Source organism: Sapajus apella, unplaced genomic scaffold, assembly GCF_009761245.1.
Source record: "Sapajus apella isolate SASKATOON/1434 unplaced genomic scaffold, GSC_monkey_1.0 scaffold85, whole genome shotgun sequence".
NCBI lineage: Eukaryota > Metazoa > Chordata > Mammalia > Primates > Cebidae > Sapajus > Sapajus apella.
This window is the reverse complement of record NW_022437025.1, coordinates 2,064,586-2,083,709: the sequence shown is the minus strand read 5'-3', so window position 1 is coordinate 2,083,709 and position 19,124 is coordinate 2,064,586. Positions and strand designations below refer to the sequence as shown.

General features: G+C 41.1%; 1 protein-coding gene across 3 annotated transcripts in view; it reads left to right on the top strand.

Moving 5' to 3' along the window:
• POLN (DNA polymerase nu) overlaps positions 1-19,124 on the top strand; it is a 146,246-nt gene that overhangs the window by 8,576 nt on the left and 118,546 nt on the right. For all 3 annotated transcript variants that reach the window (XM_032253954.1, XM_032253955.1, XM_032253953.1), the window contains exons 2-3: positions 2,217-2,717; positions 13,186-13,379. In XM_032253954.1, coding sequence (XP_032109845.1) covers positions 2,217-2,717; positions 13,186-13,379 — 695 coding nt within the window. The remainder of the gene's footprint in view (positions 1-2,216; positions 2,718-13,185; positions 13,380-19,124) is intronic.

The window sequence follows — 19,124 nt, the reverse complement described above, 5'->3', positions numbered from 1 at the left end:
ATCACCAAAGGCCTTGTGTATGAAAGTGGTGGAGGCAACATAGTGGTTAAGAAAATGAACTTTGGAGTAAACTATGTGTGTTCAAGTCCCAGCCTAACTAAATTTAAACCTAAACTCCCTATAATAAAGTGAAATACTAGGACCTGTCTCTTGGGTTGATGGGACGATTATTTGCCCCTGGGTTTGTAGGATGATTATCTGCCCTTGGAGTAGAGGGAAGAGGCATCTTCCACAGAGAAGAGACTTTTCCCTTCTTCTCTGTAAGTGAATGGAAATTGTATCTCTCAGCAGTAAACAAACTGTGTTCCTTGGATCCCAAAGGCAGGGGTCTGTAAACTTTTGCTCCCTTGCTCTCAAAAGAATTTTGTGAGTCTTTTTGTTATTGTTGTTGTTCTTTTGTATGTTTGAGACAGGCCCTCACTCTGTCACCCAGTCTGGAGTGCAGTGGTGTGATCACAGCTCACTGCAGTCTTTACCTCCTAGACTCAAGTGATCCTCCCACCTCAGCCTCCTGAGTAGCTGAGACTACAGGCACACAGGATCATGCCCAGCTAATTTTTGTATTTTTGGTAGAGACCAGAGTTTCACCATGTTGTCCGGGCTGGTCTCAAACTCCTGGGCTCAAGCAATCCTCCCACCTTGGCCTCCCAAAGTGCTGAGATTACAGGCATAAGCCCCCATACCTGGCCTTCTTGAACTATATATATATTGCCTGACATATTTTAAAGTTGAAATTTAAAATCTTTGTCACAAGTTTAAAAAATTGCAAAGTGGCAGGGTGTGGTGGCTCACGCCTGTAATCTCAGCACTTTGGGAGGCTGAGGCAGGTGGATCACCTGAGGTCAAGAGATCGAGACCATCCTGGCCAACATGGTAAAACTCCATCTCTACTAAATAATACAAAAATTAGCTGGGCATGGTGGCATATGCCTGTAGTCCCAGCTATTTGGGAGGCTGAGGCAGGAGAATTGCTTGAACCCAGGAGGTGGAGGTTGCAGTGAGCTGAGATTGTGCCACTGCACTCCAGCCTGGCACCTGGGGACAGAGCGAGACTCTATCTCAAAAAAAAATTGCAAAGTGCATGATTTCTGCTATATCGTTAATATTGACATTTTTACTGTTACATTACCATTTAAAATATATTCATGGAAATTATTGCACTTTGACAACTTGACATCCACAATCATCACTTTTATTATTATTATTACTATTGTATATTTTTGAGACAGAGTCTTACTCTGTCACCCAGGCTGGAGCATAGTGGCATGATCTTGGCTCACTGCAACCTCCGCCTCCTAGGTTCCAGCAATTCTCCTGCCTCAGCCCCCCAAGCAGCTAGGACTGTAGGCGTGTGCCACCACACCCGGTTAATTTTTGTATTTTTAGTAGAGATGAGGTTTCACCATGTTGGCCAGGCTGATCTTGAACTCTTGACCTCATAATCTGCCAGCCTCGGCCTCCCAAAGTGATGGGATTACAGGCGTGAGCTATTGTACCTGGTCCCCCAAAAAAATCTTAGTAGATAGATTAACAGATTATTGAATAGTTTTGGTGATTTCATTTTCTCTATAAATGGCCTTTATTTGGAAGTTGTAAATTATTAATCTTCTCTTTTATGCACATATGTAACATACTCCTATCCATGACATCTCTCATTACATGCATGATTCACAGAACAGGGGCTGGTTGGAGGCTTTTGAGCTTTTTTTTTTTTTGAGATGGAGTTTTGCTCTTCTAGCCCAGGCTGGAATGCAATGGTGTGATGTTGGCTTACTGCAGCCTCCGCGTCCCAGATTCAAGTGATTTTCTTGCCTCAGCCTCCTGAGTAGCTGGGATTACAGATGCCTGTCACCACACCTGGCTAATTTTTGTATTTTTAGTAGAGACAGGTTTCACTGTGTTGGCCAGGCTTGTCTCAAACTCCTGACCTCAGGTGATTCACCCACCTCAGCCTCCCAAAGTGCTGGGATTACAGACATGAGCCACCATGCCTGGCCAGCTTTTGCGGTCTTGATCCAGATATGCATGCCTACCTTTGTTGAGAAAAATCACTGCTCTAGAAGACATTATATGGTTTCCTTAGAAGGTTTGATCATAGATAATATGAAGATCTTGTATCTGTATTACCTTAGACAAGTTTTATCAAAAATTAGTTTGGTTTATAGCTCTGTCCTATGAGTCCATATTCTAATGAAATATTTTCCATTTTTCTGTAGAATCTTAAATCTTTAGCAAGTCAGACATCAAGAGGTTCCACCAAGCTCTCTCCTCAGGCCTTTGGTGTCAGGCTCACAGATCAGCTGCTGTCAATCGACCAAAAACAGAAGAGCATCAGCTCATTGACTCTTTCCAGTTGTTTAGCTCCACAGTATAATCGAGAGGCTTCCGTTCTACAGAAAAAGGAACATAAAATAATGTATTTCCTAACAGAGAATATAAATAATGAAAATAAAGGAAGCATTAATTTTAAAAGAAAACATATTACATCTAATAATTCATCAGAGAAAATAAGTAAACAAATGGCGTTGGAAGATACTGATGAGGCTGAAGCCTACCTGAATTCTGGGAACTCAGGAGCGTTAAAAAATCATTTTTGTGATATTAGGTATTTGGATGATTGGGCAAAAAGCCAGCTGACTGAAATGCTCAAACAGGCAGCAGCCCTGGTGGTAACTCTAATGTATACTGATGGTTCCACCCAGTTAAGAGCCGACCAGGTTAGTAAACAGTGATGGGTTTTGTTTGTTGTCTTCACACCATAAAAGAAGCCCATTTTCCTAGTGTCTGATTTTGATAGGAGAGCTAAAAACAAAATTTTAAGGCTCTCCCTCCCCTCCAGTGTAAGTGGTTGACAATGTGTACTCCCATCAGTTTTTTAGGAAACTGCGAAACTGTTTTCCAGAGTGGGTGTCCCATTTTACCTTCCACCAGCAGTGTACTAGGGTTTCAGATTCTTCACCTCCTTCTCAACACTTGTCTGTTTTTTGGTTTTAGTCATTCTAGGGATTCCGATGTGGTATTTCATGGTGGTTTTAAATTGTATTTCCCTATTATCTAGTGACATTGAGCATCTTTTCATGTGCTTATTGGCCATTCATATATCTTCTTTGATGAAATGTTTGTTCAGATTTTTTGCCTGTTTTAAAGTTGGGTTATTTGTGTTTTATTCTGGATCTGTAAGCATTCTTTATGTATTCTGACACAAGTGTCTTATAATATGTATCATTCATACTTCTCCCAACCTGTGTCTTATTTTTTCAAAAATTTCTTTAGGGTGGTGGCTTATACCTGTAATTCCAGCACTTTGTGAGGCTAAGGTGGGAAGTTCACCTGATGTCAGGAGTTCAAGACCAGCCTGACTAACATGGAGAAACCCCATCTTACTAAAAACATGCAAAAAATTAGCCGGGCATGGTGGCACATGCCTGTAATCCCAGCTACTTGGGAGGCAAAAGAATCGCTTGAACCCAGGAGGCGGAGCTTACAGTGAGTCGAGATTGTGCCATTGCACTCCAGACTAAGCAACAAAAACGAAACTCCATCTCAAAAAAAAAAAAAAGTTTCTTGAGGGTGTCTTTCAAAGCACAAAAAGTTTTTAATTTGATGATCTCTGTTGATCTTTTAAAATTTGTTCTTCCTTTCTCTCCTTCCTTCCTTTTCTTCCTTTTTCTTTCCCTCCTTTCCTTTCTTCTTCTTTTCTTTTCTTTCTTCCCTTTCCAGACAAGGTCTGGCTCTGTCGCCCAGTACAATGGCATGATCCCAGCTCACTGCAACTTCCACCTCCCAGGCTCAAGCCATCCTCTCACCTCAGCCCCCGGAATAGCTGGGACTAAAGGTGCTCGCCATGATGCTTAGCTAATTTTTGTGCTTTTTGTAGAGATGGGGTTTCCCCGTGTTGCCCAGGCTGGTCTTGAACTCATGAGCTCCAGCGATCTGCCTGCCTTGGCCTCCCAAAGTGCTGGGATTACAGGTGTGAGCCACTGTGCCCAGCGTTATTGTTATTGTGTATAAGAATGCTTTGCTTGTCCCAAGTTATGAAAATTTATTCCTGTTTTATTCTAAGCGGGGTTTTTTGGTTTTTCTTTTTTTTATTGAGATGGAGTTTCTCTCTTGTTGCCCAGGCTGGAGTGCAATGGCACGATCTTGGCTCACTGCAACCTTCACCTCCCGAGTTCAAGCAATTCTCCTGCCTCAGCCTCCTGAGTAGCTGGGATTACAGGTGCCCACCAACACTCCTGACTGATTTTTTGTATTTTTAGTAGAGTCAGGATTTTACCATGTTGGCCAGGCTGGTCTCGAACCCCTGATCTCAGGTAATCCACCCGCCTTGGCCTCCCAAAGTCCTGGGATTACAGGCATGAGCCACTGCTGCCTGGCCTATTCTAAGAGTTTTATGGTTTTAGTTCTTACATTTAGATCTGTGATCCATTTAGAGTTTTTTTGTATATGGGATGAGATAAGGCACAGATTCAACCTTTGCATGTGGCTCTTCAGTTTTCCCAGTACCATTTGTTGAAAAGACTCTTTGTCCATTGAATTTTCTTGACACTTTCATTGAAAATCAGTTGACTATAAATCTAAGGTTTTATTTCTGGACATCCTTTTCATTAGTCTTTGTGTCTAACCTTATGCCACTACCACCCTATCTTGCTTATTAGAGCTTTTTAAAATTCTTTTTAAAAATTTTTTTATTTCCATTGGTTGTTGGGGAACAGGTAGTATTTAGTTACATGAGTAAGTTCTTGAGTGGTGATTTGTGACCACTTGGCGCACCCACCCAAGCAGTATACACTGCACACAATTTGTAGTCTTTTATCCCTCACTCCCTTCCCACCCTTTCCTCCTGAGTCCCCAAAGTCCGTTGTGTCATTCTTACGCCTTTACATCCTCATAGCTTTGCTTCCATTTATGAGTGAGAACATAAATTGTTTGGTTTTCCATTCCTGAGTTACTTCACTTAGAATAATAGTCTCCAGTCTCATCCAGGTCACAGCGAATGCCATTCATTTATTCCCTTTTATGGCTGAGTAGTATTCTATCGTATGTATATACCACAGTGTCTTTATCCATTCCTTGATTGATGGGCATATGGGTTGGTTCCACGTTTTTGCCATTGTGAATTGTGTCACTATAACCATGAGTGTGCAAGTAACTTTTTTGTATAATGACTTGTTTTCCTCTGGGCAGATACCCAGCAGTGGGATTGCCAGATTAAATGGTAGTTCTATTTTTAGTTCTTTAAGGAATCGCCACACTGTTTACCATAGTGGTTGTACTAGTTTACATTACCATCAGTAGTATAGAAATGTTCCCTGTTCACTGCATCCATGCAAATATCTGTTATTTTTTGACTTTGATCATGGCCATTCTTGCAGGAGTAAGGTGGTACCACATTGTGGTTTTGATTTGCATTTCCCTGATCATTAGTCATGTTGAGCATTTTTTTCATGTGTTTGTTGGCTATTTGTATATATTCTTTTGAGAATTGTCTCTTCCTGTCCTTAGCCCACTTTTTGATGGGATTGTTTGTTTTTTTCTTGCTAATTTGTTTGAGTTCATTGTAGATTCTGGATATTAGTCCTTTGTCAGATATATGGGTTTTGAAAATTTTCTCCCACTCTGTGAGTTGTCTGTTTACTCTGCTAACTGTTCCTTTTGCCATGCAAAAGCTCTTTAGTTTAATTAAGCCCCAGCTATTTATCTTTGTTTTTATTGCATTTGCTTTTGGGTTCTTGGTCATGAAATCCTTGCCTAAGCCAGTGTCTAGAAGGGGTTTTCCAAAGTTATCTTCTAGAATTTTTATAGTTTGAGGTCTTAGATGTAAGGATTTAAGTCTTGATCCATCTTGAGCTGATTGTACCTGTCACAAATCTCAACAAATTACTCAGCACCATTTGTTGAATAGAGTGTCTTTTTTCCACTTATGTTTTTGTTTGCTTTGTCAAAGATCAGTTGGCTATAAGTATTTGGGTTTATTTCTCGGTTCTCTATTTGGTTTAATTGGTCTATGTGCCAATTGTTATACCAGTACCTTGCTGTTTTGGTGACAATGGCCTCATAGTATAGTTTGAAATCAGGTACTGTGATGCCTCCAGATTTGTTCTTTTTGCTTAGTCTTGCTTTGGCTATGTGGGCTTTTTTTTAAATTTTAAATATGAATTTTAGGTTTGTTTGTTATAGTTCTGTGAAGAATGATGGTGGTATTTTGATGGGAATTGTACTGAATTTGTAGATTGCTTTTGGCAATATGATCATTTTCTTCCTTCCTTTTTATTTTATATATATATTCTAAGACGGAGTCTCTCTGTCACCTGGCTGGAGTGCAGTGGTGCGTTCTCAGCTCACTGCAACCTTTGACTCCCTGGTTCAAGTGATTCTCTTGCCTCAGCTAATTTTTTTGTATGTTTAGTAGAGATAGGGTTTTACATGTGCTTCCATTTGTTTGTATCATATATGAATTTCTTTCAGCAATGTTTTGTAGTTTTCCATGTAGAGGTCTTTCACCTCCTTGATTAGGTATATTCCTAAGTATTTTAATTTTTTGCAGCTATTGTAAAGGGGTTGAGTTCTTGATTTGATTCTCAGCTTGGGCACTGTTGGTGTATAGAAGGCCTACTGATTTGTGTACTGTAATTCTGTATCCAGAAACTTTGCTGAATTCTTACATCAGTGCTAGGAGCTTTCTGGAGGAGTCTTTGGGATTTTCTAGGTAAACAATCATATCATCAGCAAATAGTGACAGTTTGACTTCCTCTTTATTGATTTGGATGCCCTTTATTTCTTTCTCTTGTCTGACTGCTCTGGCTAGGACTTCATGTACTATGTTGAAGAGAAGTGCTAAGAGTGGGCATTCTTGTCTTGTTCCAGTTCTCATGGGGAATGCTTTCAACTTTCTCCATTCAGTATTATGTTGGCTGTGGGTTTATAATAGATGGCTTTTATTACATTGAGGTATGTCCCTTGCATGCCAGTTTTCCTGAGATTTTTAATCATAAAGGGATGCTGGATTTTGTTGAATGCTTTTTCTGTGTCTATTGAGATGATCATGTGATTTTTGTTTTTAATTGTTTATGTGGTGTATCACATTTATTGACTTGCATATGTTAGACCATCCCTGCATCCCTGGTATGAAACCCCATTTGATCATGGTGAATTATCTTTTTGATATGTTGTTGGGTTTGGTTAGCTAGTATTTTATTAAGGACTTTTGCATATGTGTTCATCAGATATATTGGTCTGTAGTTTTCTTTTTTGATGATGTCCTTTCCTGGTTTTGGTATTAGGGTGATACCGACTTCATAGATTGAGTTAGAAAGGATTCTCTCTTTCTCCATCTAGTAGAATAGTGTCTATAGAATTGGTACTGATTCTTCTTTGAATGTCTGATAGAATTCTGCTGTGAATCTGTCTGATCCTGGACTTTTTTTGTTGATAATTTTTTTATTACCATTTCAATCTCACTGCTTGTTATTGGTTTGTTCAGGACATCTAATTCTTCCTGATTTAAACTAGAAGGGTTGTATCTTTCTGTCTCCTCTAGGTTTTCTAGTTTATGTGTGTAAAGGTGTTCATAGTAGCCTTGAATGATCTTTTGCATTTTTGTGGTATCAGTTGTAATATCTCCCATTTTGTATCTAATTGAGCTTATTTGGATTTTCTCTCTTCTTTTCTTGGCTAATCTTACTAATGGTCTATCAATTTTATTTATCTTTTCAAAAAGAACCAGGTTTTTGTTTTATTTACTCTTTTTTTTTTTTTAAGATGGGGTTTCGCTCTTGTTGCCCAGGCTGGAGTGAAATGGCACGATCTTGGCTCACTGCAACCTCTGCCTCCCGGGTTCAAGTGATTCTCCTGCCTCAGATACCAAGTAGCTAGGATTACAGGCATGCACCACCATGCCTGGCTATTTTTTTTTTGTATTTAGTAGAGACAGGGTTTCACCATGTTGATCAGGCTGGTCTCAAACTCCTGACCTCAGGTGATCCACCCTCCTCTGCCTCCCAGAGTTCTGGGATTACAGGTGTGAGCCACCGTGCCTGGCATTTGTTTCATTTATCTTTTTTATTTTGTTTGTTTCAAAATTGTTGAGTTCTGCTCTGATCTTGGTCATTTCCTTTCTTCTGCTGCGTTTGGGTTTGGTTTGTTCTTGTTTCTCTAGTTCCTTGAGGTGTGACCTTAGATTGTCTGTGTTCTTTCAGACTTTTTGATATAGGTATTTAGGGTTATGAACTTTCCTTTTAGCACTGCCTTTGTTGCATCCCAGAGGTTTTGATAGGTTGTGTCACTATTGTCGTTCAGTTTTGAAGAATTTTTTTTTTTTTTTTTTTTTTTTTTTTGAGATGGAGTTTCGCTCTTGTTACCCAGGCTGGAGTGCAATGGCACGATTTCAGCTCACCACAACCTCCGCCTCCTGGGTTCAGGTAATTCTCCTGCCTCAGCCTCCTCTGTAGCTGGGATTACAGGCACGGGCCACCATGCCCAGCTAATTTTTTGTATTTTTAGTAGAGACGGGGTTTCACCATGTTGACCAGGATGGTCTCGATCTCTTGACCTTGTGATCCACCCGCCTCGGCCTCCCAAAGTGCTGGGATTACAGGCATGAGCCACCGCGCCCAGCCCTTGAAGAATTTTTTAATTTCCAACTTGATTTCATTTTTGACCCAATGATCATTTAGGAGCAAGTTATTTAATTTCCATGTATTTTTATGGTTTTGAAGGTTCCTTTTGGAATTGATTTCTGTTTTATTCCACCGTGGTCTGAGAGAGTGCTTGATGTAAGTTCAATTTTCTTAAATGTATTGAGGCTCATTTTGTGGCCTATCATATGGCCTGTCTTTGAGAAAGTTCCATACATTGATGAATAGAATGTATATTCTGTGGTTGTTGAGTAGAATGCTCTGTAAGTATCTATTAAGTCCATTTGTCCCAGGGTATAGTTTAAAACTATTGTTTCTTTGTTGAATTTCTGTCTTGATGAGCTGTCTGGTGCTGTCAGTGGAGTATTGAAGTCCCCTACTATTACTGTGTTGCTGTCTATCCCATTTCTTAGGTCTATAAATTGTTGTATAAATTTGGGTACTCCAGTGTTAGGTGCATATATATTTAGGATTGTGATAATTTCCTGTTGGACAAGGCCTTTTGTCATTATATAATGTCCCTCTTTGTCCTTTTTTTTTTTTTGAGACAGTCTTGCTGTGTCGTGTCACCTAGGCTGGAGCTCAGTGGCACGATCTTGGCTCACTGCAACCTCTGCCTCCCAGGTTCAAGCGACTCTCCCGTTTCAGCCTTCTGAGTAGTTGGGACTATAGGCATGAGCCACCATGCCTGGCTAATTTTTGTATTTTTAGTAGAGGTGGGGTTTCATCATGTTGGCCAGGTTGGTCTCGAACTCCTGACCTCAAGTGATCTGCCCACGTTGACCTCTCAAAGTGCTGGGATTTCAGGCATGAGCCTGGCCCTCTCTTTGTCTTTTTTAACTGCTGTTGCTTTAAAGTTTGTTTGTCTGATATAATAATGGCTACTCCTGCTTGCTTTTGGTGTCCCTTTGCATGGAATATCTTTTTCTACGCCTTTACCTTAAGTGTATGAGTCCTTATGTGTTAGGTGAGTTTCTTGAAGGCAGAAAATAGTTGGTTGGTGAATTCTTACCCGTTCTGCAATTCTGTATCTTTTAAGTGGAGCATTTAGGCCATTTACATGCAACATTAGTGTTGAGACGTAAGGTACCATTCAGTTCATCATACTATTTGTTGCCTGTATACCTTGGTTTTTTGTTTTTATTTTTTGAATTGTATTTTTGCTTTATAGATCCTGTGAGATGTATACTTTAAAGAGGTTCTGTTTTGATGTATTTCCAGGATTTGTTTCAAGATTTAGAATTCAATTTAACAGCTGTTGCAGTGCTGGCTTGGTAGTGGTGAGTTCTTTCAGCATTTGTCTGAAAAGGACTGTATCCTTTCTTCATTTATGAAGCTTAGTTTTGCTGGAAACAATTGTTTTGTTGAAGGAGGCTGAAGATAGGGCCCAAGTCCCTTTTGGCTTGGAGGGTTTCTGCTGAGAAATTTGCTGTTAATCTGATAGGTTTTCCTTTATAGGTTACCTGGTGTTTTTGCCTCATAGGTCTTAAGATTCTTTCCTTTGTCTTAACTTTAGATAACCTGATGACTGTAAGCCTAGGCAATCGTCTTTTTGCAATGAATTTCCCAGGTGTTCTTTGAGCTTCTTGTATTTGGATGAAGAGGTCTCTAGCAAGTTAGGGAAGTTTTCCTTTATTATTCCCCAAATATGTTTTCCAAACTTTTGGATTTCTCTTCTTCCTCAGAAATGCCAATTATTCTCAGGTTTGCTTGTTAAACATAATCCCAGACTTCTTGGAGGCTTTGTTCATATTTTCTTATTCTTTTTTCTTTGTCTTTGTTGGATTAGGTTAATTCAAAAACCTTGTTTTCTAGCTCTGAAGTTCTTTCTTCTGCTTGTTTGATTCTATTGCTGAGACTTTCCAGAGCATTTTGCATTTCTATAAGTGTATCCATTGTTTCCTGAAGTTTTGATTGTTTTTTTTTTTTTTAAATTCTTTTTTTTTCCTTTCTCCCCCCTTTTTTTTCCTTTTTGTTTTTTTTTTTTTTGTTTGTTTTTTTGTTTTTTGTTTTTTTGTTTTTTGAGTTGGAGTCTCTCTCTGTCACCCCAAGCTGGAGTGCAGTGGTGCGATTTTGGCCCACTCTGCAACCTCCACCTCCCAGGTTCAAGCGATTCTCCTGCCTCAGCCTCCTGAGTAGCTGAGACTACAGGCACATGCCACCATACAGTCTAATTTTTTGTATTTTTAGTAGAGACGGGGTTTCACCGTGTTAGCCAGGATGCAGGATGGTCTCGATCTCCTGACCTCATGATCCGTCTGCCTTGGCCTCCCAAAGTGCTGGGATTACAGGTGTGAGCCATGGTACCTGGCCTCCCCTCATATCTTGTATCATTTTTTTGACTTCCTTAAACTGGGCTTCGCTGTTCTCTGGTGCCTCCCTGATCAGCTTAATAACTAACATTCTGAATTCTTTTTCAGGTAAATCAGGGATTTCTTGGTTTGGATCCATTGCTGGTGAGCTAGTGTGATTTTCTGGGGGGTGCTAAAGAACACTGTTTTGTCATATTACCAGTTGGCTTTCTGGTTCCTTCTTATTTAGGTAGGCCCTGTCAGCAGGAAGGTCTAGGACTCAAGTCTGTTGTTGATTCTTTTGTCCTATGGGGTGTTCACTTGCAGTAGTACTCTCCCAATTTTCCTAGGGATATGGCTTTCTGAGAGCTGAGCTGTAATGATTGTTATCTGTCTTCTGGATCTAGCCACCCAGCAAGTCTACCAGGCTCCAGGCTGGTACCGGGGGTTGTCTGCAGAGTCCTGTGATGTGAACCATCTGTGGGTCTCTCAGCGGTAGATACCAACACAGTATGTGGGGTGTCTCCTGGGTCCTGCAATCTGCTTCCTTCAGAGGGTCTGTGGGCTCTCTCTGCTTTCCTGATTTATTCCTGCAGTCATTCTGGAACAGAAGTTCACGATGCGAGCCTCCGCACTCTGCTCTGTCTGTCCCAGTGGGAGCTGCCATCTAGTCCTGCCTCCTGTCTGCCATGATCTCATAATTCTCTCTGATTATTGGAGCTTTGTAGTAAGTTTTGAAATCAAGAAGAGTAAGTCCTCCAACATTGTCTTTTTCAAGACTCTTTTGGGTATTGTGCTTCCTCTGCTTGTCAGTTTTAGGGTCAGTTTGTCAATTTATGCAGAAATCCAACTGGAATTTTGATATAAATTGTGTTAAATCTATAGATTAATTTTGGGAGTCTTGCCATCTTAATATAATACTATTGAGTTTTCTGATCCATAAACATGGGGTACCTCCATTTATTTAAAACTTTAATTTCCTTTAGGGATGTTTTAATAGTTTTCAGTGTAGCAGGCAAGTCATGCTTTACCTTTTTTTTTTTTTTTTGAAACAAAGTCTCGCTCTTTCCCCAGACTGGAGTGCAATGACACAATCTCGGCTCACCACAGCCTCTGCCTCCTGGGTTCAAGTGATTCTCCTGCCTCAGCCTCCCAAGTAGATAGGATTACAGGAGCCTGCCACCATGCCTGGCTAATTTTTAGTAGAGACAGGGTTTCAGCATGTTGCACAGGCTGGTCTCAAACTCCTGACCTCAGGTGATCCACCCACCTCAGCCTCCCAAAGTACTGGGATTACAGGCGTAAGCCACCTTGCCTAAACTACCTTTCATTTTTTTAAAGACATTTTGCTGGCTAAAGAATGTAAGTTGGCAGTTTATTTCCTTCCACTAGTTTCATAATATTACTCAACTGTCTTCTGACTTGCTTTATTTTCCACAAGAAATCTGCTGTCATCCTTATCTTGGTTCCTATCTATGTAATATGTTCTCTCACCCCCCAACCCCTACTTCTTTTGTCACTGGTTTTAAGAAAATGATTGTGATGTATTTTTCCTGGTGTAGTTTTCTTCATGTTCCTTATACTTGAGATTTAATGATCATCTTGGTTCTAATGATTAACTTGGGGAGAAAGGACAAACTTCTTATTATTTTGAGTTTTTAAATCCTTGAGTATTACATGTCTTCATTATTTAGGCCTTCTCTGATTTCTTTCAGCAGTATTTTGTAGTTTTCAGCATTCATATCCTGTATATATTTTGTTAGTTTTTAAGTATTTCATTTTTTAGAGTTTTATAAATGGTAGTTTTAAAAATTTTTATTTTCACAGGTTTATTGTTAGAATATAAAAATATATTAGATTTTTGTGGTTTGATCTTGTGTCCTGCAACCTTGCTAAATTCACGTTAGTTCCAGATTCATTTTTTATACATTCCTTTAGATTTTCTACACAGACATTCATGCCATTTGTTTATAGGGATAGTATGATGCTTCCTGTCTGATATGTATCTCCTTTATTCCTTTCTCCTATCATGTTGCCCTGGATGAGATGTCTATTCTGATGTTGGACAGGGTAGAGACCAGATTTGGGGTAAGGTCATGGGTTTGGCTTTTGGCCTTGATTATCATTAAAAGAGCCATTCGCTTACAAGTTTAATTTGAAGCCTTTTTATCTCTGCTTAAGTTTAAAATGTGTATCTTTCTGCAAGAGATGGTTGTAAACAGTCTAGGTTTTGTATTTGTTTTGTTGTGTTTCCACAGACTCCCATTTCCTCTGTTAGAGGAATTGTGGTGTTACTAAAAAGCCCAGCAGAGGGTGGCCGTGGGTGTCCAGATGCCCCGGCCTGTGGCCCTGTTCTGGAGGGCTTTGTGCCGGGTGATCCGTGTATCTACATTCAAATAGAGCGCTCTGTTCTCTGGGACCAAAAACAGGAGGCACATCGTCAATTTGCCCGGTAAGAAATCTTCACACATGAACTCACACCCTACTGACATGCCTGCTTTATATGAATGTAAAGTTTCTTAAGGTCCTGTTTTAATTAAACTTTTAGAAGTTTTATATGGGCAAATGAAAATAAAATGGATCTGAGTGATAGAAACCTCTGCAAATACTGACCCTCTCTCTCCCAGAGAGTATCTGGAATGGAGTTTCCATTCTTTTGTGGGAACAGTCTGCTCCAGGACCTGAAGCAACTTTGCAATGAGAAGTTGGGGAGAAAAGCATCACCCCCAGACCCTGAAAATCCTGTCACTGGCAGGTGGGTTTCCTTATCATACTTGTTGATTGATTCACAGCATTAGAAAACAAAATTATCACTGCCTGCAAATAATAAATTGTCCTGAATTACCACCAAGGATGGGACTAGTTTCAAAGCCCCATGTCTGTGGAAAGAGGCAAGACCTGTCTCACCTCTTCGGACTGGCCCTCATAGAATCACAGAATTTTAGAGCAGGCAGGGTTGCTCCGGCTGCCCCTCCTGGATTCCTAAAAGCCCTGTCTGGGATGGCTCTTATACTGTTTGTCACTGTTTCTTTGTTCGGGTTATCCACCTGACTTGGGCTTCTGCCTCAGATGGAGGTATCCGCTGCCTTCCCAGCCCTCTGATTTAAGGCCAGCCAGCCACCCTGGGGGAGTTCCATGGAGCCACCACCCTGAAGAGGCGATCAAGGCAGCTCCAGAGGAAGCTGGGCCCCGTTAGTAGCCCTTTCATGCTTCATACAGGCTCACTGGGCTCTGGGTGATGTTAGGTAGCTTTTGGGGAGAAGGGGACAATGTGTAACAAACATAGCATTCAGCTCCCAACAGAACGCTTAATTTTCTTTTTATGTAATTTCCTCTTTAGAGAATAACTGGTCAGGTCTCGTGTATGGAGAGCTTTTGTGAAGACACAGCACTAATATCTGGATGATATTTCCGAATTTAATTGATGTTTTCCACTTGGATGTCTAGTGGTCATTTTAGGCAAGCATGTCCAAACTGAGCTCCTGTCTTGCCCTGGACCCTGCCTCCTGTGGCCTGGCTGTCTTAGTATCTACCCTTCATGCGCTTAGGCAAAAAGCTTCGGGGTTATCCCTAACTTCTGTCTACTTTCCACAAACCATATCAAGCTCTCAGCAAGTCCTATTGGCTCTGCCTTCAAGTGTAGCTAGAATCTGCCCTCTGCTTATCCACTGTGTTGCTGCTACTCGGCACAAGCCGTTATTCCCACTGCATCACAGGACTTCCATTCTAGACTCCTGCTTCCACCTTCCCCTTCAGTCTGTTTTCCATGCAGCACCCAGGGCTGGCCTGTTATAGCATAAATCAGATCATATCACTCTCCTGCCCAAAACCTTCAAACAGTTCCTGCTTCACTCTGAGGAAAAGCCAAAATCACTGCTTCTCAGCCTTCTGGCTACGATCAAGTGTAGAAAAGCCACAGGACCTATGAAGGCCCTCTCCCTCAAGGTCTGCTTGCTCCAGCCCCTCTACTGTCTTCAGCCTCACCCCCTCCTCTCTCCTGGCCTCAGTGCATTCCCACCTCCTTGCTGTTCCTGACCATGTGCCTCTACCCAAGGGCCTGGTACCACCATGCCCTCCCTGCAGCATTCTCCCAAATAGCTGCATGGTTTGCTGCCTCATTCCTTTATGTTTTTCTCTGAACAAACAGAAAGTAAACTATAAAAACACAAAAGTACAGAGTGGTATACACATCCACCCAGACCAACATTATCAAAGGTTTTTCCTTACTTCTGTCATCTGTCCCTTTCCTGGGGAAGGGAGAGAGGGCTGGGATTAAAGAAACTCTCATGCCAGATATAGTATGCACCTAAAGTAAAATAAATAAATTAAAAAAAGAAAACCCCAACCTATTGTTTTGCCCTCTCACGTCTGAGGGTGTAACTCTAAAAACTATGGGCTTGTTTTTTTTTTGTTTTTGTTTTTTTAACAGAGCCACAATGCCATTTTAAAATTTAATACATTTTATACCCAGTCCAAATTTAAAGTTACCTGGTTGTCTCAAAAATGTCCTTCTACAGTTGACTTGTTGGGATCAGGACATAGCATTGGGTGGCCATGTCTCTTGTTTTTTCTAATCTGGAGTGCCCCACAGCCCTTCTCCCCATCTTGGTGGAGGTCCCATGTCCTGGATTCATTGGTTTGCCTCATCATGAAGTTCTTTAACTTGTTCTCTTTCCTCTTTGCCATATTTCCTATAAACGGGGGTTAGTGCTAAAGGCTTGATTATGTGGGTCCAACTTGTTTTGCACAACACTTCCTAGGTGGTGCCATAGGCTTCACATACCGTCAGTGATGGAAGTGGATGGCCAGATTTAGAAATTAAAATACGGGATACCAAATCTGAATTTCAGATAAATAACTAATTTCTTAGTATATGTATGTCCCCAGTATTGCCTGGGGCATAGTTATACTAGAAGAATACATCTCTAAAAAAATATTAATTTTTTTCAGGTAATAATTATTCATGATTTTTCTGAAATTCAAACTTAACTGGTGTCCTCCCGACTTCCCTTAGTGACGCAGTTGGGTTGTCCCAGTTTTCATGGTGCTGAGAGGGAGAGCGGGTTCAGGCGATGTCAGCACCATCCCTTACTTATAAGCTTCTCCCCCAAACTTTCCCTTAGTGGTTTTGCTCATTGATGACAATCATCTGAATCACTTATTTTATGATGGCTAGTAAGATCGTGATTTTTCTAACTATCATTTCTTCCACATAGAGTGACTAAAATTTTCTGTAAAGAACTTTTCCTTCACCAAGTAGGCTTTTGTTTACCTAATCCTTCATATCTTTCCTCAAGAGTTACCTTGGCTGGGCACAGTGGCTCAGCTGAAATGGGAGGATGGCTTGAGGCTGGAGTTTGAGACTAGCTTGGGCAACACAGTGAGACCCCATCTCTACAAAAAATTTAAAAATTACCCGGGTACAGTGGCATGTGCCTACAGTCCCAGCTACTCAAGAGGCTGATGTCGGAGGATCACTTGAATCCAGGAGTTTGAGGCTGCCGTGAGCTATGTTTGTGCTGCTGCACTCCAGCCTGGATGACAGAGTGAGGCTCTGTCTATAAAAAAAAAAAAAAGAATGACCTTATCAGACCTTCCTTGACCACACTATATGAGATGGCACCCCACCGCCAACCCCACATACATAACTTTCATTTCTGTTTAGCAGTGTGTTTGCTAATGTATCCCCAACATCTAAAAACAATGCTACAAAGCAATTGCTTAATCAGTATTCAATATTATTATGAATGAATGAATGTTGAGTGTTGTTGTTATTTTTTTTTTTGAGACAAAGTCTCACTCCATCACCAGGCTGCAGTGCAGTGGTGTGATCTCAGCTCACTGCAACCTCTGCCTGCCAGGTTCAAGCAGTTCTCCTGCCTCAGCCTTCTGAGTAGCTGGGACTACAGGCATGTGCCACCATGCCCAGCTAATTTTTGTATTTTTAGCAGAAACAGGGTTTCACCATGCTTTCCAGGATGGTCTTGATCTCTTGACCTTGTGTTCCGCCCACCTCAGCCTCCCAAACTGCTGGGATTATAGGCATGAGCCACCGCTCCCACCCAAGGCTTAATTTTTATAAGTTCTAGGACAGTTAAATTAATACATTGCCTCGAGCACCATAAATTGGAAATAAAAATCCTAATTGTATGATTATATCTTTGAGATTCTAATAAATGTAAATAAATCACATTTAAATTTTTTTTTGCACAAAACATGTTTAATAACATTTATTAAGTAACCTGTGCAAGGGCTTTTCACATACACACTCTTCCTTCACCTTCACATTCTCTCTGTATGTTATGCCTATTCACTCCATTTTACAGATGAGAAAGCCTCAAGTCTAGCTTATATATATATGTATAAATATATATGTGCATGTGCATGTACATACATATATATAGATATGTTTTATTTCACGGCTTATTGCAGCCTCAACCTCCCAACTCAAGAGATTCTCCCTCCTCAGCAACCTCACCCCAGTAGCTAGGACTTTAGGACTATAGGCATGTGCCACCATGCCAGGCCAGTTTTCATTTATCTTACAAGGTATTCTTTTTCTTTGTTTTATCAAGATAAAAATCAATTAGCTTCTTCTTAGCGGAAGATAGTCTAGTTGGTAGATTACCTCATCACGGACCTCTGAGTTTCAAGGATGAAGGAGCAGCAAAGGGAAGTGAGCTGCATGGCCCCAGTTCTCCTTCATATGTTCTTCACTCCCTCTTTCCCTTCTCTCCTCTTGGGCACCCTCCTCCCCACTCCAACCAAGCCAATATCTGAAGTTGTGTTATTGGCACTTTACCCTACCTACCATCCTGGCTGCCCCTTTCAAGGAAAACCAAGGTGAAATCACATAAAATGGAAAAAGCCAACAAATGTCTTTCTCTGGAACAAGTCCAAGCAAAATTTAACTACAGTTTGGCTAAGTGTGCAAAGCTCAGTAGGCTCTCGATTTCTTTCTTTCTCAGCTCTAACCAAAGAACCTCATTAATATATTAATGAGCATTTACTATAAGGAGGGACTGATGGCTTCGGTAGCTTAGAGTTTGGGCCCTGGCAGCAGCAGGATATGGTCTCAGATCCCAGCATTGCGATTTATTAGTCATTTAACCCTGGCCAAATTGCTTAGCCTCTTTAAGACTAAGCTTCCTCATCTGTAAAATGGTTCTAGTGCATGTCAGATAGGATCATGATGAGGTTTCAATGCAACAATCACTTCACACGCAATGCTGCGAAGTGTTCATTGTGGTATCTGGCACATAGTAAGTATTCAGTCAGTTTTAACAATTGTGAATCCCATAGTCAAAGTGTTTGTGTTATAATGGAGAGAACAGGGCCGGGTGCAGTGGCTCATGCCTGTAATCCCAGCACTTTGGGAGGCTGAGACGGGTGGATCACAAGGTCAAGAGATCGAGACCATCCTGGTCAACATGGTGAAACCCCGTCTCTACTAAAAGTACAAAAAATTAGTTGGGCATGGTGGTACGTGCCTGTAATCCCAGCTGCTCAGGAGGCTGAAGCAGGAGAATTGCCTGAACCGGGAGGCAGAGGTTGCGGTGAGCCGAGATCGCGCCATTGCCCTCCAGCCTGGGTAACAAGAGCGAAACTCCGTCTCAGGAAAAAAAAAAAAAAAATGGAGAGAACAAACTTTCAAGGTACATTATAATACAGCATGTGTGTTCCTACTGAACTACGTGTGTGGACAGGAGTATAGAAGAGATACAGAAGAGGGAGCAGCCCCCTGCCTGGGGAATTAGGGCATACCCTCCTGAAGATGGCCCTTGAACAGTTTGCAAAAGTTGTGAGAAGAGAATTGTAGGCAAGAATACAGTATGTGCCTTGGCCCAGGAGCAGAATAGGACATGGCACAGCCTGGTGGTAGAGGAAAGAGAATTCAGTGGGACAAGAGGGTAGAATGTTTGAGGGGAGTTCTGGGAGAACAGGCTAGAGAGTCATCTTGGGGCCTGGCTCTAAAGAGCCCAGAATAGGTGTATCCTGCTCAGAAATGTAGGTCTTATTCTGCAGGTAATGGGGTGTTACACAGGGATAAGCACTTGGCAGCTGTGTGACCCTGAATACCTTACTTAGTCTCTCTGTGTCTCAGTTTTATCATCTGTAAAGCACAGATAATGAATAATACCAACCTCTTGGGATTCTTTAGTTAATGTATATATGTACTATCTAAATGATAGCTATT